At 45.3% G+C, this 24,118-nt stretch overlaps 1 protein-coding gene across 1 annotated transcript; it reads left to right on the forward strand.

The window, feature by feature from the left end:
* The first annotated feature begins 402 nt into the window (after positions 1-402).
* MED26 (mediator complex subunit 26) lies at positions 403-23,967 on the forward strand. The gene is made up of 3 exons (XM_058040966.1): positions 403-505; positions 18,383-18,457; positions 19,707-23,967. Exons 1-3 carry the CDS (start codon positions 431-433, stop codon positions 21,384-21,386), a joined length of 1,830 nt encoding a protein of 609 aa, XP_057896949.1. The 5' UTR covers positions 403-430; the 3' UTR covers positions 21,387-23,967.
* The last annotated feature ends 151 nt before the right edge of the window (positions 23,968-24,118 follow it).

Below are 24,118 nucleotides of genomic sequence, written 5' to 3' on the forward strand. Positions count from 1 at the left end.
CTCACGGCGCCCCAGCCCCGCCCCTCTCCCCGGACGGCGCACGCGCGTTCCCGCCGCCGCCCGCCCTCCCCCGCGCACGCGCGGTGCGCGCCCCCGGCGGTGCGGGCAGGCGGGCGGGGGCCGGGGCGCGGCGCGCGCACGTCACGGCGTCGGGCGCGTCCCAGGGAGCCGCGCGCGGCGCCGGCCCTGCCCCCAGCGCGCCCCGCGTTCGGCCCGAGCGGAGCGGAGCGGAGCGGAGCGCTGGGCTCGCCCGCTCCCCCCGGCCCCCCGCGCCGCCCCCGCCCCGCGGGGAGCGAACATGCTCCTCCGGCTCCCCGAGGCCGCCGCCGCCGGCGAGTGAGGAGCCGCCGCCGCCGCCGCCCCGGCCCGGCCCGGCCCCGCCGCCCGCCCGCCCCGGCCGCAGCCGCAGCCGCCCCGCTTCGCCCAGGCAATGACAGCGGCTCCGGCCCCGTCCCCGCAGCAGATCAGGGACCGGCTGCTGCAGGCCATCGACCCGCAGAGCAACGTGAGTACGGGCCCCGCGGGCCCCCGCCGCTCCGGGCCGACCCCCGCCCGCCGCTCCCGCCGCGACGCCTTTCTCCCCCTCCCGGGGCCTCCGGGGCTCCCGCCGGGGCCGCCCCGGCCGCCGCGGAGCCTCCTCCGCGGGCGGTAGCGCGGAGCTCCCGGCGCGCCGTCCTCCCGGGGTCCCGCAGCCGGCGGCGCCTCCCGCCCGCGCCCCCCGGGCCGGGAGCTCAGGGCCGCCCCGCTGGGGGCTCCGGAGGCCGCTCCCCGCCCGCCCGGGGCCGCGGCCGCCCCCGCCCCGCCGCCGCTCGGCGCCCCGGGCCCGGCCGGTGTTGCCCGGCCATGCGGCGGGCGGCCCGGCCGCCTCCCCACGCCAGGCCGCGGCTCGGGCGCGGCCTGCAGGGGGCTCTGGGCCGGCCCCGCCGCCGCTCGCCGGGACCTTCCGGGGCGCCCACCTGTTCCTCGGGCCCTGCGGCCGCTCCGGCCGCGACCGGGGGCACCCCGGGCTGCGGGGACGCCGGGAGGGCTCCGGCGGTGGCTGCGGGGCTCTGGAGCTGCTCCAGCACCGAGCAGCCTCGGTCTTCGCTTTTATCCCTTCCTGCAGCGCCGTAATGAGCTTATGGGCTCCTTCTGGGATGTGGTGTAAGCACAGAAGTCAGCGTGTATTTTACCTGTAAGTGGCCTTAAGCGGCGGTTATCCAAAGGATCATTTGCTCCTTTTAAGGGTTTTTTGGCTCATCCGAGCAGTTCTCCGCTTAGGTGTTTATTACTGTGAGAGGACTGCAGGGCCCTCAACCTGTCCAGTTTTTGAGTCTTAGATCAACATTCACTGCCGCAGGATGCCGAGGTGGGTCTGTCTTGGCCATCTGCAGTTTGTGGAGGCAGCCTCTGGTGCATCAGGCTGAATGTGTACGTGTTATTTTAGGGTGAAATGGTGCTTGGGTTCCATCAAAGTCATACCTGCTCCTGTCTGAACAAGTGCTTTTTTGTGATAGACCTGCATCAAAGTGCCAAAGTAGCCAATAAAGTTATTGTCATTTGGAACCCCTCCCGGAGCAGCCTGTCTGTGTCATGGGGAAGAAAAATCGCTCTGGCCTTGTAGGTTCTGTAGAACTCCCTGGGCTGGGCATCTGAGGGGAGCTGCAGTGTTACACATTGGAGTAACAGTAACAAATCCTGGTGGTAATTGTGAGCTGTTAAATGTCAGCGTTGTCTGAGTTTGCAGTACTTTAACGTGGATCTTGCTGAAATGTCAGTTAGTGCACTCCATGAATCCTGTTTGCTCTGAGCTCTCTTTCTGTGGCTGCAGATTTTTCACTCTATACGTGAGACCGAGTGCCAACCTACTTTAATAAAATTCTAGCAGATCTGTGGTGTCTTTTGACTTGAGAACTGTCAGCTGCAGTGGTTACCCTAATTCTGGTGTTACTTTGTCAGACACTGTGGCTGTGCAGAGCTAAGCAGCCAGGAAGTCAATTTTGTGATGGATACTCTTCCCTTTCTCCACACGCTGATGTTTCAGGACGCTGTTGTGTTGTGAGAGGACCCAAAATAACCAGGCAGCTCCCTGCTCCCAACAGGTCAGTAGCCCCTTAAGTTTAGGAGTGATGTATGTTAAATTATAATTCTACATACTTGATACTTATCCAGGGCAATAATCGGTGGCAGAAAAATCAGCCCATTGTTGCAAAGTGCCTGTAGGCAGGGTCTGTCTTCCAGTTTAACCTTTTCTTGGAGGAGAGCAGAGGTGGTGGAGCTGAGGTTCATTGTACAGGCTGAGAGCTCTTGGCTCCAGAGCACATGGAATATGTGGTGGTGTTGACTGTTCACTACCTGGCACGTCACTGGCACAGAGGGAAGAAAAACTTACATTTTGAACACGCTCAAAAAGCAGATTTTGAGTTTAATCACAAGTTGGGCACCATCATGAGAGTACAAGGAGCTGCTGTGCTGTTTTCCTGCAGGGAGAGTCAGTGCAGCCATGAGCTGCTGTGCCTGCAGGGACTCATGGAAAGCTCCAGCTGCTTTCTGCTGGCTCTCAGAATCCTCTCCTGACAGCATTACTTGTGTTCAAACCTACAGCAGACATTGTCGCCACTGACTTCCTCATTTACCAAGAAGGTCAAGCTTTGAGGCCTAGATTTAATTCAAGTTTTTCAGTGTGTGTGTTTCTGGAGAAGGTGAAAGCTCAGGTGGGCAAAACCAGTCCAGTTCTATGGGGCTGAGGAGGGAGGAGATGCTTGGTTCTTCATGGTGCTTTACTGTAGAGTCTGTAAATTTAAGCTTGACTTAAATTCCCTAACACATCCCCTAACACAAGCTGGCCATTGTGGATATTTATTCTGAGTGGTTAGTTGGATCTTGGTCGACTCACAGGTGAAAAAAAAAATAGGACATAAGTTTCTCTACCTCTGTTGGGTTGAACTGGTCAAAAGAATGGTTTCCCCAAGCTTGCAGAACCTGCTGGCCTCAGGAAATCATCTCCTGTGCTGATTGTTCATCTCCAGCTGCTCCATACAGCCCTGCTGACTCGGGAGCAATATTGAATTTACACATGTTTAGCACTTGAACCTCCTCTAGTAATTGCTGCAGAATGTATTTATAACTTAGTTTCTCACACTTAGAGGTTACCTGTGTAAATTCTGAACTATTTCAAAGGAGACCTATAAGAAATAAGCTATTTTTAAAAGAACTTACATCATCCTAGAAGCCACCCGGGATGTCTGGTATTGTGTCTTCATTTATTCAGCCTTTTCTCCTCGAGGAAACATATGGGCAAACCACTTCTGCTCCATGACCTAAGCACTGAGTACCAGCATCACTTTCCTTCCAAGGATTCTGGGAGAACATAGCAGGAGGTGGAGGAGAGCAGGAGTTCTGTTCTGTGAGGTCTCACAGGGGAGATGTTCCTTGATTCTGGTGGGAACAAGGCTGAGAAACCACCCCTTCAGAACCCCTTTGCCTTGGTAACTCGTGCTCTGTGCTGCTGGGGGAGTTTATTCCCTGATAAAAGTCAGGAGTAATGAGAAATGTTGATTTTTTTTTTGCTCTGTGCACAAGCCTGTAGTTTCCAGCCAGCTGCTAGAATTGTGCTTGCAATTAAATGGTTCCTCATGCTGAATATGTAGCAATCTGTTCCTGTTTTTAAATATTAGATAATAACTTCATTATTTGCCATTAGTACCCCTCTGTGACACAAACCCAGCTTTGGTTTGAGTGAGAGCCTGCATTGTGTGCTCCCTGTGAGCTTGGGCTTGGCTCTAACTCAGCCTGTGCTTCATGCAGTACCTCAGGACCTTCAGCAGTGGTCCATGGCCTCAATTATTAATAATTAATTAGCCTGTGTGTTGGAATATGTTGGGTGGTGCATTGGCATGGGCTGATCTCCCAGCTGGCACAGATTGCATGGTTAAAGATGCTTTAAAGGCTGTTTACTCTGTTGGCTGTGGGGGCAAAACCCCCCTCACCAGCAGTACAGGTGCTTTCCAGTAGTGTCTTAAGAAGGTGTAATAAAATAAATGTAATAAAATAATAAATAAGTGTAGAAAGCAGGGGAAGCTGCTGCTTCACTTCTGAGGGTCCCAGCGATTTCTTTGGGTGCAGAAGTGTTCTGTGTGGGCGAAAGTAGACTAGGAATGGCTCTTGCTTGAGCTTTATCCTTTTCTGTGAGCCCTAATGAGCTTAGCAGTTTGGAGGGAGGTGCAGAGAACCTGTTGTACCTCTTGCCCTCTTTGTCCCTTTCCTCACTTGCAGCTCCTCTCGTTTGGAGCAGCCTCACATTTTGTGCAGGAGGGCAGCAGGTTGTTCCAGGTGTGTGACAAAATGCAGGGGCTTGGGGAGCATTTCTTAATGTGCAAGGTCTAAAAGTGTTATCATGTCAAGCTTTAGTTTCAGATAAAGATTTGGGCCTGATGGAGAGAGTCCCATTGCATTCAGGTTTTTAATAATAACTTTAACTGAGATCTGTATTTCTTAATGCTCTTTATTATAAACACTTGGATTCACTTGAATTCACTGTGTGGGGGTGGTGATGCAGTTGGTTTGAATATTGCTTGTCCACTTCTTTCTGAAACAAACAGCTTATTTGGTTTAGTGGCAGTGCAGGCTGTCACTTCTTGAGAGGAGTTGGAGATGTAAAAACTTCTGATTTACACAGTGCCCCTTGTAGCAGTGAGACCATTCTGAACTTTGAGGCTGCTGAGACAAAATCTGAGTGAACAGAGATATCAGAGAGGTCAAAGCAAGGGGAATGCCAGACTGCTTTTCAGTTGTTAATTCCTTGAAACTCCCCAGGTTGCAGTGATGATGGCAGTAGTCATTTGCTCTGAAGCTCTAATTTGAGTGTTTGTTTCGGCAGCAGTGACAATTTAAATAACACCCACTTCTTATTCCTGCTACACACACCCATTTTATGTGCACAGGATGGTGTGGTGAACTGAACTGAGGAATTGATCAGGATTTAAAGAAGAAAAAAGGCAATATATAGATCTTTTCCTAGCTAGTTTTTGATGTAACTCAATTATTTGATAAAACTTCTGGTGCATCACAAATAGTTTTGGCAGCAGGATTGGGTCCAAAAGTGTTTAAGTGAGTTTGGAAGCAGAAAAGAGCATCCTGTGAGGGTGGGGAGGCTCTGGATCCCTGGAAATGCCCAAGGTCAGGTTGGACAGGGCTTGGGGCAACCTGGGACAGGGGAAGGTGTGGGAGGGGAATGGAATGGGATGGGATGGGCTTTAAGGTCCCTTCCAGCCCAGCCCAGAGTGTGATCCCATGAGGAGTGGAATGCTGCTGCTTCCTGGGTGCTTCCCTGCTGCCTTGGGAGCTGGCAGGAGGGAGGTGTTGTCACCTGGAAAAGTCAACCACGCCTGTCTGGGTTTTTTGAGGTGACAGTGGCTGCCTTATGGTCAAGTTTCACTTGCAGAGCCTTTTTTTTGTTGCTGTCACTTGTGTGTGGCTCACAGATGTCTGGAATTATCCTGTGTTTGTGGGCATGCAGCAATACAGGGGCTCTGAATGTGTCCTGGAATAACTGGGAAACATCTTCACAGCCAGCCAGGAGGATGCTCCTGAGTGTAAGTCATGAGTGAGCTCTGCAACTCAAGAGTAAACCACCACCTTCCACTAGAGGCTGTGTGGACAATGCTCCAAATGCTCAAAAATTGGATTGATTTGGCTTGAATCCCTGAAGCTGCCAGTAGAGCTGGGAGAGCTGCTGGGATCACATCCACACCTCCAGCTGTTCCTGTCCCCTCCTTTGTGCTGACCCAGCCAAGGAACTCACCTGGCCAAGGGCTCCTCAGGGACCCCTTCCCATGGCCCAGCTCCTCCTGGGCTCAGAGAGGGGGAATTGTGTGGCAAGGAGAGGTGACAGAGGTGGTGGCAGCTCAGGCTGTCCTAGAGCAGCTTGAGCCCCCTCACGTTGTCAGACTGCATCATCAAAAAGCTTTTAAAATCCAAATTATAAAACTTTGCAGCAAGCACCCATCTGCACGTGCTGTATGTGGGCCCTTGGTGGGAAACAAACCCTGAATGCTCAGAGGCTGCAGGGAAAGAACTCATGAGCACATTTTTATTGGTGTAGCCACGAAACAGCTCCTGAATGGAAGCACCAACTTTTTGTAGGGAATATAAATACAGGGAATAACCTCTGGCAGTCACCAGGAGCCACAGCTTGGAACAGGGTCCTTGCAGGAGAGATGTGCTGGAACAAATTTCCCAGAGAGCAGAGGACCTGTGCTTGGTGCTGCTGTGATTTGGGATGTTCTGGACCCTGTGTGAGGCCGTTTGAGTGCACCTTGGCACACCTTGATGGCAAGGGAGCAGGGAGCTGAGCTGAGCAGCCATCCTGGATGGGATGGGCATGGGATGGGCATGGGATCCTGGATCAGCTCCTCCTGCCAGGCCACTGGAGCCTGGCACCAGCAGGGACCAGAGGAAAACTCTCCAAAGCTCCCATGTGCAGAGGGACCCAACCTGTGCCTTGGGAAACAGGAAAACTTTCAGCTCAGGCTGTCTCAGAACTCTGGGGCTGGGCTGGGAATTCCAATTTGTCCTTTTGGGGGGTTTTGTCTGATAAGTCGAGGTGAGCCCAGTTTAGGGGTGGTAAGCTGTGCACGGTTGCCTCTTTTTGGGGTTTTGCTGTGGCCACATGACACATCAGCACTGTCATCCTGGCACCTCTGGCTCCTGATGGAAGCAGCTCCACTGCAGCTGAAGCTTTCTCTCCCTCTGAGATCCTTTCCCAGTTTCTTCAAGAAGCTGCTGCAGGTGACAATTAGGGTTTCTTTTTTTTTCAGGAACCACAAAAGTTTCAGGAAAGGGGAAGGAGGAATTGATTCTGTCTGCTGCAGAAGTTTGATGTTAGTCAAGATTCACTGCTTTTAAGGCATAGTTACTCCAATACATTAGGCTTGGAGTTAAAATTAACTTACTATTAAATTACTACTTCAGTGTAGTTTTTTTTACATAAAAACATGTCTGTTTTGGCTGATAATATTTTGCTGCTATCTCTTCTCACCAGTTATGTGCTGATAACACCAAATATACTCCTTAGGTCTGTGTAATGTGGTAGGATGTGGCCCCACTTTTACACTTGGTTTTTAAAGAAATAATTTAAGGTAAAGGTAAGTAAGTACCTCATATTCAATTTAATGTAAATGTAGGTTTGTTTACTCAGTCTTCTAACAGCTAAATTACTCTTTCTGAGGGTAATTCATGCTTTTGGTGTTTGGAATAATATTTAAGTGCCAGCAAATTGCTTTAATTTGAGGTGCAATCTGCTCAAACTCTGCAGAGAATTGGTGTTTTCAGGGGCACGGCTTTCACAGGGCAGCCATGCATGCCCGAGTGTGATTGTTAATATCAAAGTGTACAATTTTCAGCATGTCCAAACAGTCAGTGGCAGCAATTTCTGCTGAGGAGTCACTGGAAGTAAAGCACAATTAGCTGTGTTTTAGTGAACAGTTTCTAAGCCAGCAGCTGGGGAGGAGGGATCCTGCATCCAAGGGATTCAGGGACACGCTCAGCTGGGCGTGTTTTCAAACTTGGAGCTGTGGAGACGACTGCAGAGGTGGAAGTCTTGTCTCAGAGTGACAGCCAGTGCTTCTGTGAGCTGCTTTCTCACACAGTTTCCATGCAGGATCAGCTTGCAGAGTATCACAGTTATAGTACAGATCTGGAGGCTTTGATTTGTATTTTTTTAAAGAGTATAAAGCTGTGGAAGGTAGAGGAACATGGAGTTTTTTTTCCAGGTGGTGATGCACAGTCATAAATTGTCTTTGGTGAACAAATTTGCAGCACATCTACAAATGTCTGTAACTCAAGGCATCACTTTCTGAGCAGGTCAGTACAAAACACTCCTCGTGCTCTGTAAATTAACTGCAGCAGGCAAGGACAGGGAATGTCTCTGTGGAACTTGTCATCCTGAAAATTCCAGGAAAAAGTATTATTTCAGTATTTAATGCTTGGAGAAAGTTGATTCTTGAATAGAGTTGAACTCAGTGAGGTGGAGGAGAAGATGCAAGAGGTGATGTTTCAGATTTCTTTGTGAAATTGGGTGCCAGGAGCCTGGCTACATCCTGGAAAACTCAGTGTCCCTTGTCTTGTGAGGAGGAGTTTGTCTGTCAAAATAGGAGCTTTGGGGGTTTGACTTCTTATTCCCTTTGCTGGACTTTTCTCTATGTAACTTGGCATCCTGAAAGTTCCAGGAAAAAATAATATTCCAATATTTAATCCATGGAGAAATATTATATAAATTCCAGTATTTAATCCTTGGAGAAACCACAGTTGATTCTTGAATAGAGTTGAGCACGATGAGGTGGAGGAGAAGATGCAAGGGGTGATGTTTCAGATTTCTTTGTGAAATTGGGTGCCTGCAGCTCATGGATTTGGATTTATTTGGATTCAACCCCTGTGCTTACACTGCTCAGGAGCCTGGCTGTGTCTTGGAAAACTCAGTGTCCCTTTGAGGAGGAGTTTGTCTGTCAAAATTGGGGCTTTGGGGTTTTGACTTCTGTATTCTCTTTGCTGGACTTTTCTCTATATAATTTGGCATCCTGAAAGTTCCAGGAAAAAATAATAACCCAATATTGTATTTAATCCTTGGACAAACCACAATTGATTCTTGAATAGTTGAACACAGTGAGGTGGAGGAGAAGATGCAAGGGGTGATGTTTCAGATTTCTTTGTGAAATTGGGTGCCTGCAGCTCATGGATTTGGATGGATTTGGATTGATTTGGTTTGAACCCCTGTGCTTACACTGCTCAGGAGCCTGGCTGCATCCTGGAAAACTCAGTGTCCCTTGTCTTTGGGGAGGAGTTTGTCAAAATTTGGGCTTTGGGGTTCTGACTTTCTTATTCTCTTTGCTGGACTTTTCAAGACAGGCTGCCAAGGGGCTTCAACCTCACTGAGGCTTTCTGGACTGGAAATTGAGAGGTTTTTGCCACTAGGTTAGAAATAAGCAGGCCAGGTTGGAGCTTCCCCATCCCTGGAAGTACTCAAGGCCAGGTTGGACCAGCCTGGGACAGTGGAAGATGCTCCTGCCCATGGCAGGGGGATGGAATGAGATGGGTTTTAATGTCCTTTCCAACCCAAACCAGTCTGGGATTCCACAATTCCATGTTCTGTGTTTAAATATTGAAAAATGCTGCTGAATCCTGGGTTCCTTGCTCCTGCCATGACCACACAGGGCAGTTGGCTTGAGTGGAGCTGCTTTTATAAACCCTGAGCTGAGAATGCTCCATGCCCACCTTCCTTTATCCCCCAGCCAAGGTAGAAAAGGCATTTTGTTTCCAAGGAGCTGCTGAGGATTGTGCCAGTGGCTGGAATGGCCAAAAATCCTCCAGAGATTCCTGGGGGGCTTTGCTTTCCTGGCAGGTGACATTGTCCTGAGGTGACACAGCCCTCAGGGAACAGAGATATTTGGAAATATCTGACTGGCAGCAGTGTTTAATCCAGAGTTTGCAGAGCAGTAATTCTAGGAGATGTGTAAATTGATTTCAGTTTTTTTGTTCCATATCCATAAAATTTGTTTATGGTGGGTGCTGACAAGAATTCACTATTGGTAACAGTTGTTGGAAGGATACAGTGACTTCTCCACAAACTTTCTCAGTTTGTAACACTATTTTTTCTCAGGTTTTGTGAACAAACTCACCAGGTCTAAACTCTCATGAGCAGTCACATGAGCATCTTGCATTTCAGTGTGATAAATTATTATATTCCACAAAGAATTCTACATTGTGTTCACCTCAGCCTTCTCTATCATTTAAGGAATCAGCTGAGAAACTTGCCTAGAAATTTGAGGAAAGTTGGCCTGCAGCATTTAAAGTACACTGGGATGGTGATAAATGGTTTTACTTTTTAAAAAGAGTGAAAATTCCGTGTTGTGGGGACATTAGTAGGGCCTTTCTGAATTGCACTCAGCTATAAACTGCTCTCTGTTAGCAGCTTTAAGGGATGGGTAAAATAATATTTAATAAGTATCAATAAAGGGGCTAATAACAATATTTAATAAATATAAATAAATGGATGAGTAATAAACATCAATAAAATTATTAAATAATATTAAATTAATATAAATAAATTATACTTTAATAAATATTGAATATTTGTTAATTATATTTATTGAATTATAATTTAATGAATATTTAATAAATCTTTAATAAATAGTTAAGTATCTAGGTAGATACTTTAAGGGATGGGCAAAATAATATTTAATAAATATCAATAAAAGGGGTGGGTAAAATATTACTTAATAAATATTAATAAAATTAACAAATAATATTTAATAAGTAAAAATAAATTATATTTTAATAAATACCATTTAATAAATATTAAATATTTATTTAATAAATATTTAAGTATATGAGTAGGTACTTTAAGGGGTGAGTAAAATAATATTTAATAAATATAAATAAAGGGGTTAATAATATTTAATACATATCAATGAAATTATTAAATAATATTTAATATATAAGAATAAATTATATTTTAATAAATATAATTTAATTAATATTTAATAAATATTTATTTAATGAATATTTAAGTATCTGGGTAGATACTTTAAGGGATGGGTAAAGTAAGGGGAGGTACCAGCAGTGAGTTCAGGTGAGTTCCTTAAACAGAAAGGCACAAGATGAATCAGAAGGGCACAATTTAAGGCTGGATTTTCTCCATATTCTGTATTATTCTGCCTGAAGAATCACCCAACTGCATTTCTGTCTCGTTGAAGTAGCACCAGTCGTCCCCGTGACTTTGCTTGCACAGCAACCTCATTTTATGGCTCTCTAAATTTTGAAGCAATCATTTTGGACTTCAGTTCGTGGCTCATAATAAATAGTAACTCGCAAGATTTGTCTGGTTGAAGTTTCTGTACAGGAGGAAGAGGAGGAGAAATGATTTTCCTGTAGAAAAGGAAGGTGTAGCATCGTTGGATGTAGGGTTGAGGCGCTTGAGGGTGAGTCTGAGGTGGCTGAAATGGTGACAGAACCTGAGTGGGGACAAACTTTGGGCATTTTTGGGATCACATGGAGCACAGTGCTGGGCAGTGAGGTTGGAAGTGATGAATTTTTAGGTCTTTTACAAAACAATTATCCTCTTTTTGAGAGGACAATTCTGAATCGCTGCTCTGAGTTTAGTGTGGAGTAGATTGAAATGGTGTGATGTGATTGTGCTCCTTCAGTGTCCCCTGGCATGGCTGGAAGGGACTTTGTGTGGTCCATCACCTTTCTGGAACAGCTTCTGGACTTGTCTAATCTGTTCTTAAAGCTCCATCGTGGCTCAGGAGACTGTGGAGAGATTATTTGAGTGCACTGGCAGCTCACTGGTTATTTCTGTGTGCAATCAGTATTTGTCTTGTTGCAAATTAGGCCAGTGAGCATAAAAACAGTTGATTAACATTTCTTTATTATGACTAATAATGCAGAGGAAGGTTTATTTCAAGCTTCATGTGTGTCTTTCCTATTTTTTTTTTCAATGTGGTATGAAATGAAAACTTCAACTTTATGTTATTAACCCTGTTTTCAAAGCATGGTTATCCTGCTGTCCTCTGACCTGCACTTGGTGTATGTTCTTGCACTGTTGCAGTTTGATATAAAAATGTAATTCTAGCTGAATTTGATTCCTCTGCCATTCATTTGAACTTGGAAAACAACACTAAATTATCTTGCTTGCAGTTTGGTGTGGTGGATGCCACCAGGAGTGGCAGTGGCTGCCTGGGGTTTTGCTCCCTGATTTTTGCTCTGTTCCTTCAGCAGGAATTTTTACCAATTAAATGATATTTCATGGAGCCTCTTTGGCTAAAATCAGACTAATGAATTTTTATTTGTCCAGCCTCAGTTTGGTGGAGTGGGTTTGTTGTGGAGTGTGGAAAAAGAATCACATTGCAGTGAATCTTTGTAAATCTGCAGCTCAGGGCTGGCACTGTAGGCACGTTTCCTATGGTGTTATACAAAATGTTTAGTAACTGTTGAAACCAACAGGTTTTTCTTTCTGTAGTAACAAAAATGTCTTTCAGTTCCTGGCTAATAAACGTGAATGGAGAAAAGTGTTTCACTGTTGCTGTTTTCTGTTTGCCTTCAAGACATTTTCCTCTGGCACAGGGAGCTGGGGGTGTGCCTGGTGTTCATAGTTTGTATTTTACTTTTTACTACCTCCTGTACCTCCTCCTCCAGTGGATTCTCCTTTTGTTGGGTGGTTCCCCTGTCTGGAGTTTGTTCCTGCTGAGCTTTGGGTGCCTCCCTGGGGATGGGGAGAGAGAATTTCTCCCTGCAGAGCTGTTCCTGGCACTCCCAGCTGCTGGGATTGGTGTCTGGAGGCCCTTGGTGAGTGCCAGGGCAAACTGGGCTTTGTGCTCCCTTGGCTGCTCTGGTGTCTGCCCAGCTCAGGGATGTGCATGGGCACTGCTCAGGGAAATATTTCAGGTCCACTGGTTCCTTCACACTGCAGAATTGTATTTCTGACTTTCCTCTCATTTGCTGATCCTGCCTTTGTAAAGCATATACAGGAAAGTATCTGTATTATGTTAATTTGCCATTAAATTAAGTCTCAGTACGAATAAAATATATGTAGATTGGTTTGATTCTTTAAAGTAGACCTGGGAGTTTTAGATCTGGAGGTACAGATGATGTTTCCTGTGCCTGCTCACTCTTTGGACTCCTCTTGGTGCTCAAGGAGCATTTTATCTACCCCTTGCTTTGCAGCACAAATTTCTGAGCAGTTTTCAAAGCATGAATTTCTCTGTCATAGAAGATTCTCCAAGTGGATGAATTATTGACTTATTTTCAACCCAAATAATTGATTCCTTCATGTTTAAAGATATGTTTTACCAAATACCATTAGAAAACTGGCCTCCACCTTTAAGAATATTTTTGTGTACTGGTTAATATTGGATCTTTGCTTGGCAAACTGACTTTCAGACATTTTCAATGTGAGTAAAGTAGTATTTAGTGTTTTACCAAATACCATTAGAAAACTGCTTTCCAGATTTAAGAATATTTTTTGTGTACTGGTTAATATTGGATCTTTGGCAAACTGACTTTCAGACATTTTCAACAATGTGAACAAAGTATTATTTAGTGTTTTACTAGATACCATTAGAAAACTGCCTTCCACCTTTAAGAATATTTTTTGTGTACTGGTTAATATTGGATCTTTGCTTGGCAAATTGACTTTCAGACATTTTCAATAATGTGAGCAAAGTAGTGCATGGTCATCTTTTTGGTATGTTGTGTCTGTGAATAGTATCTGGTGTTCCCTATCTTTAGACAACATCATGTCACACTGGGGCTGGGGGGAACTGTTAATAGATCAGCTGCAAGGGAACTGAACTAAATACCAGCAGGTTGTAACCTGAATTCTAACTTGGTGTGTTTGGTCTGTCCCTTTGAACAAATGACATGACAATTTTCTGTTGCTGTGTGTATTATCAGTGTCTGGTGTCTCATAGTTCCTACACAAAATGCTAAATAAACTCTGCACTGCTGTATTGCTGTTGTCACATTTAAATAAAGCCTGCTGTGAATAGCAACTTTTCTCTTCTCACTTCATATTCCATATTTTAGATTATTGTGAAGTGGGTTTTGTACAAAAGCAGTGTTGGGGCAAGGTGAGGGGGACCCTGATGTGGGGCAGGAGCTGCTGCAGGTGACACTGAGAGCTCCAAGAAAGGGACAGCAGTGATGCCATCACCCCTGGAGCAGGCACTGCACCTCTGACAATCAGCTCTGCCTCCCCAGCAATATTCACCTGCAACCTGGGATGTTCTTGAACATTTTCCTGCCCTCCCTGAGGAGATTCACTGCCCTGGAGCAGGGGAAAGACAAAAAATGTTCCTGTGAACTTCTGTCTGGAGCCTACTGCCACCAAAAACTCCAGCTTGGCAATGGACACCTGGATTTGTGTTTGTAGGAAGAAAAAGATCCCTGGCCACCTCAGCAAAATTCCCCTTCAACCTGGGATGTTCTTGAACATTTTCCTGCCCTCCCTGAGGAGATTCTCTGCCCTGGAGCAGGGGGAAGACAAAAAATGCTCCTGTGAACTTCTCTCTGGACCCTGCTGTCACCAGAAACTCCAGCTTGGCAATGGACACCTGGATTTGTGTTTGTAGGAAGAAAAAAGATCTGTTCAGTCTCCCACAGTGTCTCCACTTCTCTGCTTGCTTCTGTCACACTGCTTTGGTGCTACAGGTGGGACGGTGTTGCAGAACTTTCTCTGAAACCATCAAAATTTGGAATATTTATGGATATTTTGATGAAGTAGTTGAGTATGATGGGAAATCCATTCTCTGCAAAGCAGTGTGTTGTGATAGCTGTGTGCTCTGCTCACCATGCCCATGGTGGAGTCAGGCTGGGATTGTTGTGAGCTGTGATTTCAGGAGGATTGATGGTGCCACACTTTGGTTTTAGAGGATTGTCAGTGATGGGCAACTCCAGGCCAAGTTTAAATATCCTTTAGAAACTTGTGAAGGCTCTGATGTGACTCAGAAGGATGATGTTACTGTATTAAATGATGCCTTTTGAATTTTGTGGTTGAAAAGAGCGTTTCTACCTGAAAGGCAGGGATCTGCATGAGCAAGGTTTTTTTGGAATTGTGATTGAGTTTTTCATGTGCACATAAAGAGCTGCTCCTTCTGCTCCAGGTAACTCAAAGCTGGTTTGTCATTAATCACAGTCTAGTCAGGCTTGCAAAGATCTTTGGAAACATCCCTGTGAAATATTAAAAAAAAAAAGGAAATTATTGTTTTATCTGAGTGTCTGCAATAGAAAGTTTCTGTAACATTTGTTTTTGAGGCTGCATGAGAGAGTGCAGGCTGTGCTGTGTGTGCAGGCAGGACAGGAAGGTGTTCTGGGGGTGCTCATGTTGTTTTTGGGGTCTGGGCTGGTGTGTCAGCAAAGGAAGGGAATCAAACATCCCACAGAAAACACATCCCAGCACCTGGAAGTGGTGGCAGAGCTTGTTTGGATGCTGAACTTGCTGCTGCTTTCAGATTTCCTGTGGAAATGAAACTGGGAGGAAACAGCTCAACCTTCCCCAAAGCCCCTCAGAACTGCTCTGTAACACCCTGAAATTAGTCACTGACTTACTCCTGCTTTATAAATGCTGAAATAAGATTAAGATGGCAGTTAAAAAAAGAAAATTAAGCTTCTTGATCTTTTCCTGAGAGTTCAGAAACCGCTGCTTTTGTCTGAGGCTGGAGTAAAAGCATTCAGTGCTTAACTTGGAAAAGATCTCAGCAATAGTATGGCTGAATGGCTGGATCACTTAAGGAGCCTTGCATGGAATAAATAAGATTTGTTTTCTGTGCCTGTCATTAGGGTTGGCTGGAAAGGATTATCGTGGATGACTCAAAGCAGATGTTCTCAGTAAACTTTGGAGTGAATTAGTGTGTGTGCCCTCAGTGCTCTCAGCATGGGAGAATTTGGAACACCTTATCAATTCCTTATCAATTACTTTGAGCTGTTTGCTGCAAGATCCTAAACGGGGGTCCTGGAACTTGTTTTGGGGGGTACTAAGGGGTTGCAGTGTGAGCACAAATATGAACTAAAATGCAAATTCCTGACTTGCTGACCTGGGGCTGCTGAATTCCCTGTCCTGCTCTGCTCCCTGGCACTTTACCTGTCTGTTCTGTTCCCAATAAGCATCTTCAGTAGCCCTTTGTGTTAATAAATGATCATTTCTGGTGCTGCTCAAAGCAGGTTTGGTAACATCATTGTCACTTTGGTTATATGACAATGCGTGAATTTTATTGTTACAGTTGGTTTAAGGTGAATTGGTGTGCAGGATGGGTGTGCTGCTGTGAGCAGGTGATATTTGAGGTGTTTTAGGAGGTCCTCTTGTTTCTGTCACTATTTAACTGCACTACAAGAAATTTCATAATCTGTGTTATTTTAAAAGAATCAAATATGATTTTTACTATAAGCTCCTCTTTATGGCACTTTGGATGAAACATTCTGAAAAAACCACACAAGGGGAAGGGAGGACGAGTTGTTAAACGTGCTCGAACATTTTATATATTTATTTTCAAAGAATTAAGCTTCCCTACAGATCAAAAAAAAAGAGAGAAAAGGAGAGGAGCTGCTGGCAGTTGTCTGGGTGTGAGATGTTCGTGCTCTGCTCAGCAGTTGCTCCGTGACAGCGCGTTCTCAATCGGTTACAAATGTGTGAGGAATCCACGAGGGGTGGTTTGTGTTCCAGCAGGAGCTGAGGGTGCAAGGCCACTTTCCCTGCCTGGAATTGGCACCACGTGTGCCCAGAGCAGGGAGGGAATCCCAGCCTGGCAGTGCAGCTGGGCTGGGCCAGGGGCATCCTCTGCTGTGGGCTGGCACTGGGAATTCCCTGAGCTGTGTGTGCACGTGGATGCATCATTTTCCTCATATTCACCTTCTCATAGGCCAGTGACTCTTTTTTACCATCAGATTTTTATATAGATAATGAATATTTGGTATCACTTTCCTCATCCTCACCTTCTGATAGGCCAATGACCTTTTTTTTTTTTTTGCCATCAGTTTTTCTTTTACATAATGAATATTTGGTATCACTTTCCCCATCCTCACCTTCTGATAGGCCAATGACCCTTATTTTTGCCATCATTTAGATAATGAATATTTGGGGATTACCAGTAACTGCAAAACTAATGTAGCAGTTAATGGTGTGTGCAACAGAGCCTTTTTCACTCTGGTAATTCATGGTCTAAAATATGTGGTGGGAAGGGGAGTATTGTTTTGCAAGTTTAAAAATATTTGTCTGGAAACTCCCAGAATTGAGCTTTAACTGTTCTGAGGGCTCTGGTTCTAAAAACTGAAAAAACCAACCCTGATGTTGTGTGTTGCTTAAACTGTGGTGCTAAATTGTCCTTCCTGGGCTCTGAGGGCAGGGCAAGGGTCAAAACATGGAAGAAAGTCAGAGCACTGAAGTGAAATAATAAGAACTAAAATATATCAGAATAGGTGCTCTAAAAGTTAAGCAGAGTTTTACCAGGCCTGATCTCATGGCTGGGCTTTAAATATCTGCAGAATAAAGAAAGAACCAGGACAAATTAATTCATCTTGGGCCTGGAGTTGGTTTTATGCCCTATAGGAGTTGGAATCATTCAAAGCCTGCATGGACTTTAAATATAAATTTGATAAAAGTGAATCTAAAAATCAGGACAAGTGTTTGATCACTAACCAGGTATCTGCTAAATAACACAAAACTCCTAAATAGCATTTAACAGTCCTAAAGGGATGGATAAAATATGGTGTGAGCCCAAGGTTTTCTGAAGGGAGGAGATTTCAGCTCCTGGTGTTCCTGTGGGATTTTAGTGGAGGGGTAGAACTGACTTGGAAAAACCAATTCTTACACAAATCAGTGTTTTAAGAGGAAGAGTTGTGCTGGGAGGGCAGAGCTGCCTGGTGATGATGATGATGGTGATGATGCTCCTGATGAGGTTTCAGGATGATGTAGGATCCCTGCAGAGGTTCTTGCTGAGAGATTTTTCTCCCATGCACTTCACATCCAGTTGAGTCATAAATGCAATTAAGCAATAAATGAGACTGTGATTCAAGTTTTCCTTTGCTTATCTTTTAAATCTGTCTCCAAAGGTGAATTAGAAATTCCAGCTTTCAGCTCTCTTAACATCAGGTAATGGAAACAAAGATCTCTCTATAGGATCATAAACTGGTGTGGGTTGGAAAAGCTCTCCAAGATTAAAGAATCCAACCCAGCAGTGCCATGTTTACCCCTAAAACATGCAGTGTGTGGTTTCTGATGGGGAAACCATGGAAATCACACATGTGCTGAGGATGTGATCAGAGAAGCTGATCCTCACCTCCTCAGGGGATTGTGCAATTCTCCTGCCCGTGTCCAGCCCCAGCCAGGGGTGGCTGATGGTCTGGGGACACCTGCTGGGCACAGCCCTGGCCCAAGGAGGGACCTGCAGGCTGGGACTGCTGTGTGCAGAGCAGGAAAAGGGGGATTTGCCATCAGGAAAAGTGATTCTGGGAATGGAACTGCAGAGCAGAGGCCTGGGTCGGTCTGCAGTGAGGTCTGAAGGATTCAACTCCACATTTCCCACTGCTGCTCCTGCTCTTGCTCCCCTTAGGTGTGCCCAGTTATTAATTGATGCTTTGCACAGGGGTCTCAGAACTTTGTTTCTCAGTTTTATTGCATCTGTTTCCTTGGGTTTTACATAAGAGTGTGGTTGTTACAGCTCCTGCAGTTTCCAACTAGGTCAGTAAAAGTGTCCTTGTCCCTATTCCTTGAACAATCAGCTCCCTAAAGCCAGACAGTCTGATAGCAGTTTGTGATTAAGGCTTCCAGCAATTATAAAGTGGAAGGTCTTAAATTACATTTGTTAACTAAGACCAGTACATGAAACATGAAGTGACTTTGTCTTCCTTGTTGCAGATCCATAACATGGTGGCAGTGCTGGAAGTGATCTCCAGCCTGGAGAAATATCCCATTACCAAAGAGGCACTTGAGGTATGTCACCCTCTAAACATGATTTTTTTATATTTATAAAAGGACTTTTCCTTGCCTTTCTCATTCCCATCAGAGCTTTTTCTGGAAACACAATAGATGGATTGCAAAGGATTCACAATTAAGATATTATTTTGTCATCTAGCTGAACACAGGGATCCTTTCTGGGCCCAGATCAGTATTCTGGGCAGCACAGTTCCTGTTTGTGCAGGGCACTACATTAATCATCACTTGCCACTGATTAATTCTGTTGCACTCAGCAATATCACCCTGCACTTCTGGTCACCTTTGTGGACATTTGGTGACAAAGCACCTAAAATCTGAAATAGGAAAATTAATCTTAAATGCAGTTCAGCAGGTTTCAAGGCCTGATATTTGTGGTGAGGTCAGGTGTAAGGAGAGCTGAACTCTCACTGGTCACTTGTAGAAACACCCCAAGGAACTTTTATGGCTGAATTAGATATTTCTTTTTCACTCTTTGTATTGAAATTAGCGGTGTTCTTGCTTTTAACTGTTGCTTAATTACAACTCCACCTGTATTTCAACATATCTATGACAACAGGTTGCATATTTCTCTCACAGTCTGGTCTGTGTTCTCCTTTGAAGTACTTTCCTTAAGAAATCTTGACTTGTGGAACAGTTCTTTGTTTTCAAATGTGCTCTGGGAACAATCAAACATTTCCTTCCGCTCACGAAACCACCTTGGGACTCCCTGGGAATGTTGTTTAATTTATTTTTTCATACATTTCCACAAGGCTGGAGAGTGAAGGGAGAGGAGAGAGGTGGAGGAAAGAGGTAGGACACAACTCACACCTGGTAGTCAGGTTTGTCAAATGGAAACTTTAATTGTTAACAAGTTGCTGTAACAGGCAAAGATCCTGGAATTCTTTTCTCTTGGCTCTCTCTGCAGATCTTTTACTTTCCTTGTGATAAACACACACCTTTGGGTGCTGCATTTCCCCTCGAATCTGAACCTGCACCCTTGTTCTTAGAGGTTTTCTCATTAAAGAATTCCTTTCTGATGTTTTTCCCAGCTCTCCTGCTTTTACCAGGGAATAAAGACAGCCTGACTTGAAACCTACAGTCAGTTTCATGTGGCAGAGCACTGGACTAATCCTTTCCAAAAAGATTAATTCAACCCTTGGATGTTTAGTGTTTTTAACCAGGTGTTTCTCAGCATTACAAAGCAGAGCCATTCCTTAAGAATTTTGCTTGGAATGATGTTTGTAAAGCACCTTGTCTGTCTTTGTAGGAAACCAGACTCGGGAGGCTTATCAATGAGGTGAGGAAGAAGACATCCAATGAGGAACTTGCCAAACGTGCCAAGAAATTGCTGAGGAATTGGCAGAAGTTGATAGAACCCGTAACCCAGAACGAGCCAGTGCCAAGGGGGCTGCCCAACCCGCCAGGATCAGCAAATGGAGGTGCCCACAACTGCAAACCAGACTCCCAACTCCCTGCTGTGCCCGGCGCCAAGCCCATCAGCGAACTGAAAAGCAGGAATGATATCCAGAAACTCAATTCTCCAAAAACAGAGAAACTGGGAAATAGGAAAAGGAAAGGTGATCACAGGGACGGGCATCAGGGCCCACCTCCCCCAAAGGTCTCCAAAGCTAGTCATGAAGTATTACAAAACTCTTCACCCCCTCCAACCAATGGGATTGGAGGTAGTCCTGAAAATTTTCCTAGTCCTGTAGACATAAACCTACACGCAGGGCCTGAAAGCAGCAGGACAGATCTCAGTGAAAACGATAAACACAATAAGATCCCAGTAAACGCTGTAAAACCTCACACCAGTTCTCCAGGACTTGTAAAACCTTCAAGCACTTCCTCGTTACTAAAGACTGCAGTGCTTCAGCAGCATGATAAATCAGAAGAAGCCACGGGCCCCCACCAGCCCAAGAGCCCACGCTGCTCCTCCTTTAGCCCCAGGAACGTTAGGCATGATACGTTTGCTCGGCAGCACACCACGTACTCACCAAAGGATTCGATGCCCAGTCCATCTCAAAGGTCTCAGTTCGCGGACGCCGCGCCGGTGCCGTCGCCGCCTCCATCCCTGATGCAACCATCCACACCTCCCATGCCAGCCAAGAGACTGGAGTTCCCTGCTCAGGCGGCCCCCGAGGGGGCACAGCACTGGCAGGAGCAGCAGGGAGCCCCCGAGGGCCAGCACAGGCACACAGCAGGGACACTTCAGCAGCACACGGCTCCCGGCTGCAAAGGCCACCCCGGGGAATCACACGTGGGCTTCCCACAGGACACTTCCAGAATGGACAGTGATGATGCTGCTTCAGGGTCTGATAGCAAAAAGAAGAAAAGGTACCGACCCAGAGACTATACAGTCAACTTGGATGGGCACGTGATAGAAGGGGGTGTGAAACCTGTAAGGTTAAAAGAGAGAAAACTCACTTTTGATCCCATGACAGGACAGATAAAACCTTTAACACCGAAAGATCCTTTGCAGGTAGAAATCCCTGCACTAACTGAACAGCACAGGACAGAAACGGAAAAGCAGGAGCAAAAACCCAACCTGCAAAGCCCCTTTGAACAAACGAACTGGAAAGAGTTGTCCAGAAATGAAATCATTCAGTCATATTTAAACAGACAGAGTAGCTTGCTGTCTTCATCAGGAGTACAGACTCCAGGAGCTCACTACTTCATGTCTGAGTATTTAAAGCAGGAGGAAAGCACTAGAAAAGAGGCTAGAAAGACTCACGTTCTAGCTCCTAACAGCAAACCTACAGACTTGCCTGGGGTCACCAGAGAGGTCACGGGCGATGACCTCGACAGAATACGTGACCACAACTGGCCGGGCGTGAACGGTTGTTATGACACACAGGGTAACTGGTATGATTGGACACAGTGCATATCCTTAGATCCACACGGGGATGATGGGAGATTGAACATCCTGCCTTACGTCTGCCTAGACTGAGAGCAGTCCTGCTAAGCACGCTTTTTCCACCTGCACTTAGCAGAACTGGCAGACACTGATGCCACTTCCAGCTGGAGAGAGAGCCTCCTGTCCTGGACAAACAGGCCCCACGAGCAGAGGGGGGGGAGGGAGCTGGGCCTTTTCCAGCTCGTTCCTTTAAATTCTCCTTTTTTTGTGAAATGCTGCTACCAGTTTACTAACAATTGCAAAAGGAAGGCATACGAAGGTTTGATCAGTTGAGTTTAAAACTCTTATAGCGAGCCAGCTATAAAAAGTGTTAGTCCCCAAGAAGTGAAGAGGATTTCCAGCACTTTGTGAATGCCGGAATCTTATTACAGGCAGGTACAGAGAAAAAAAAAATTGTGGAAGTTACCTTAACAAAATATGCATCTATTTATTTGACTTGATTTGGGTTTTTATTTGGCAGTGAGATATTCGAGAGACAATGTGCAAAAACTGTAGTTTTATTTCTATCACATCTCTGAAACATGATTGAGTTATTTAAGAGTCATGTGGTACGGAGATTGGGTTTTAAACAGCAGGTGTTGCACTGCAGGCTGGGCCACCAGCTTCAGCTCAACATTCCATAGGCATCCACATATTTTAGTCTGGTTTCAGTTTAAATCCAGTCTCTGAGAAATGCTGCAAAAACTAGATGTTTAACGATATTTTTTGATCCCACCACCACCAGCCAAATATTTTTCCTCCTTTTCCCTTCCTGCAAACTTATAGGTAAAAAAGAAAAAGACAAAAAAAACAAAAAGACAAAAAGAAAAAAAAAAAAAAGAAAAAAAAATCACCTTTTCTAGAATCTAAATGTAATGAGGGTGCTACAAGTTTGTAACTGTACTGTGAGAGGGAAAAAGGAAGCCTGTTTGTATGCTGGAAATATACTTGTTACCATTCCTTTAGATATTGTTTGCCTTATGGATATCCATCATAAACGCAATTTGCAAAAACAAAGAGCCTTAGTGAATGTACAGTAACTAGACTTCTGTGTTCCTGGGATGCAGAAGGGAGCAACTTTGCTATTTGGTCCTTTAAGTGGACACGTTGTGATATAAATGTGGAAATAAAAAAAATTTGCACAAACCAGTTTGTGAATTATTTATATACACACTCCACTTGTTTTTCCCCTTGAGTCTGCTCAGTTCAGCCCAGCCAGGGGAGCCCTGGCACCAGGGACCCCTCAGAGCAGGGAGGTGGAGCTGAATCCCTTGGACACTGCCCCAGGGAGAACAGGAATGTCTTCCAAGAACCTCGCTGTGCTGTCCAGTCACACAGGGTGGATCTGTTTTAACTCTGGAGACTGATAACCCAACTGCTGATAATGTACCTCAAAGTCTAAAGAGATCAGATTTCATCTTTGTAATGTTTTATTCCTGTTTGTTACAGTGCTTTCTGAAGCAGCCTGGGGTGTGGAAAGTGAAGGATTATTTCTATTAACTGTAATTGCTTTAATATTTGGGACTGTGTTGTTTGATGCAGTCCCCACTGTTGGGCTTCTGTTCAGGGGGTTGGGGAGGGGACACTATACCAAAAATATTCCTGGGTTTAGTGATGTTAACTCTGTTAACTCATCTGTGCTGGAGGTGAGCCCTGGCAGGAGCTGTCCTGCCTTTGAGGGTAGAGTGAAGCTCTTCCTTGATTTTTCAAAGGAAGATGCTCCTGGCCAGGCCTGCATGGTGTTGGTTCATTCCCTGGAATACAACTGATGAAGTCTGGTTTTATTTTTAAGTCATTCTTGTTCATCATTTATGATCTGACTGTTACTGAAATGTGTGGGTATCTCAGAAATAACAATGTCTGTGTGCTTCCATTTCTGAAATCTGAAGTCTGAGAGTGAAACGAGAAGTGGTTACCAAAAAATGCATCCAAGTATATTTTCAGTTTACTTCCATTTTGTCCTTCTGCAGTTGCTGAGGTTGAGCAGTGTGGTTTAGAGCTCCTGTCCTGCAGCTCAGATTGGATGGCAGAGGGCTAAGCTGCTGGTCATTTTGGAAATGCTTAAGTTTTGTTTATGTAAAAAAGTACTGTGCATCTTATCTCCCCCTGCCCTTCCTCCCTCCTTCCCTGAATGGTCCCATTTAGGAACAGGGTCCGTGCTCCTTGGAGGCCTTTGAATTCAGGAAATGACAAAGTATTACTTGATAAATTCCATCTTTTTCTCCACTGCTTCCATTTCTGATGCAATTGATGGCCCTTGACTGCACTGGGTGAGGTGATACCCAAAGCTCATCACAGCTTTCAGATTCCACCCAAACTGCCTGTGCTGGTGCTCCTCTGTTTGGGGAAGAAGCATCAGGAATCAGACCCAGCCCTTTCCCTGGTGGTACAAAAACTGCTGGAGAAATTCCCTCCCAATGCAAGCTTTAAATCTTGTTCCTTGCTGAGTTTGTTGCTGCTGTAAGGGGTCAACTCACTTGTGTGTCCTCCAGGGTGAGATGAGGCTTGACAATCTTTATTTCAGCATGCCAGTATAACCAGTTCTGTGAGCTCCAACAAATGTGAATAAGTTTACAAGGTGATATTTTTTTGTCAATTTTGTAAACAAGTTCAAATGAAGTTTACCATGTGCGTACCTGCTGTGTACTCTCATTTGTGCATGACTCAGTTTCTCTGCTACTGCCTTCTACCTCTCTTGCAAAATTTCTCCTTCTAATCCTAAAACCTGAAGTTAAAACACTGCCATTTCTTCCTTGTGACGGGATGACACGAAATGGCTCATCAGC

The sequence above is a fragment of the Melospiza georgiana genome, chromosome 26, assembly GCF_028018845.1.
Source record: "Melospiza georgiana isolate bMelGeo1 chromosome 26, bMelGeo1.pri, whole genome shotgun sequence".
In the NCBI taxonomy this organism is placed as follows: Eukaryota; Metazoa; Chordata; class Aves; order Passeriformes; family Passerellidae; genus Melospiza; species Melospiza georgiana.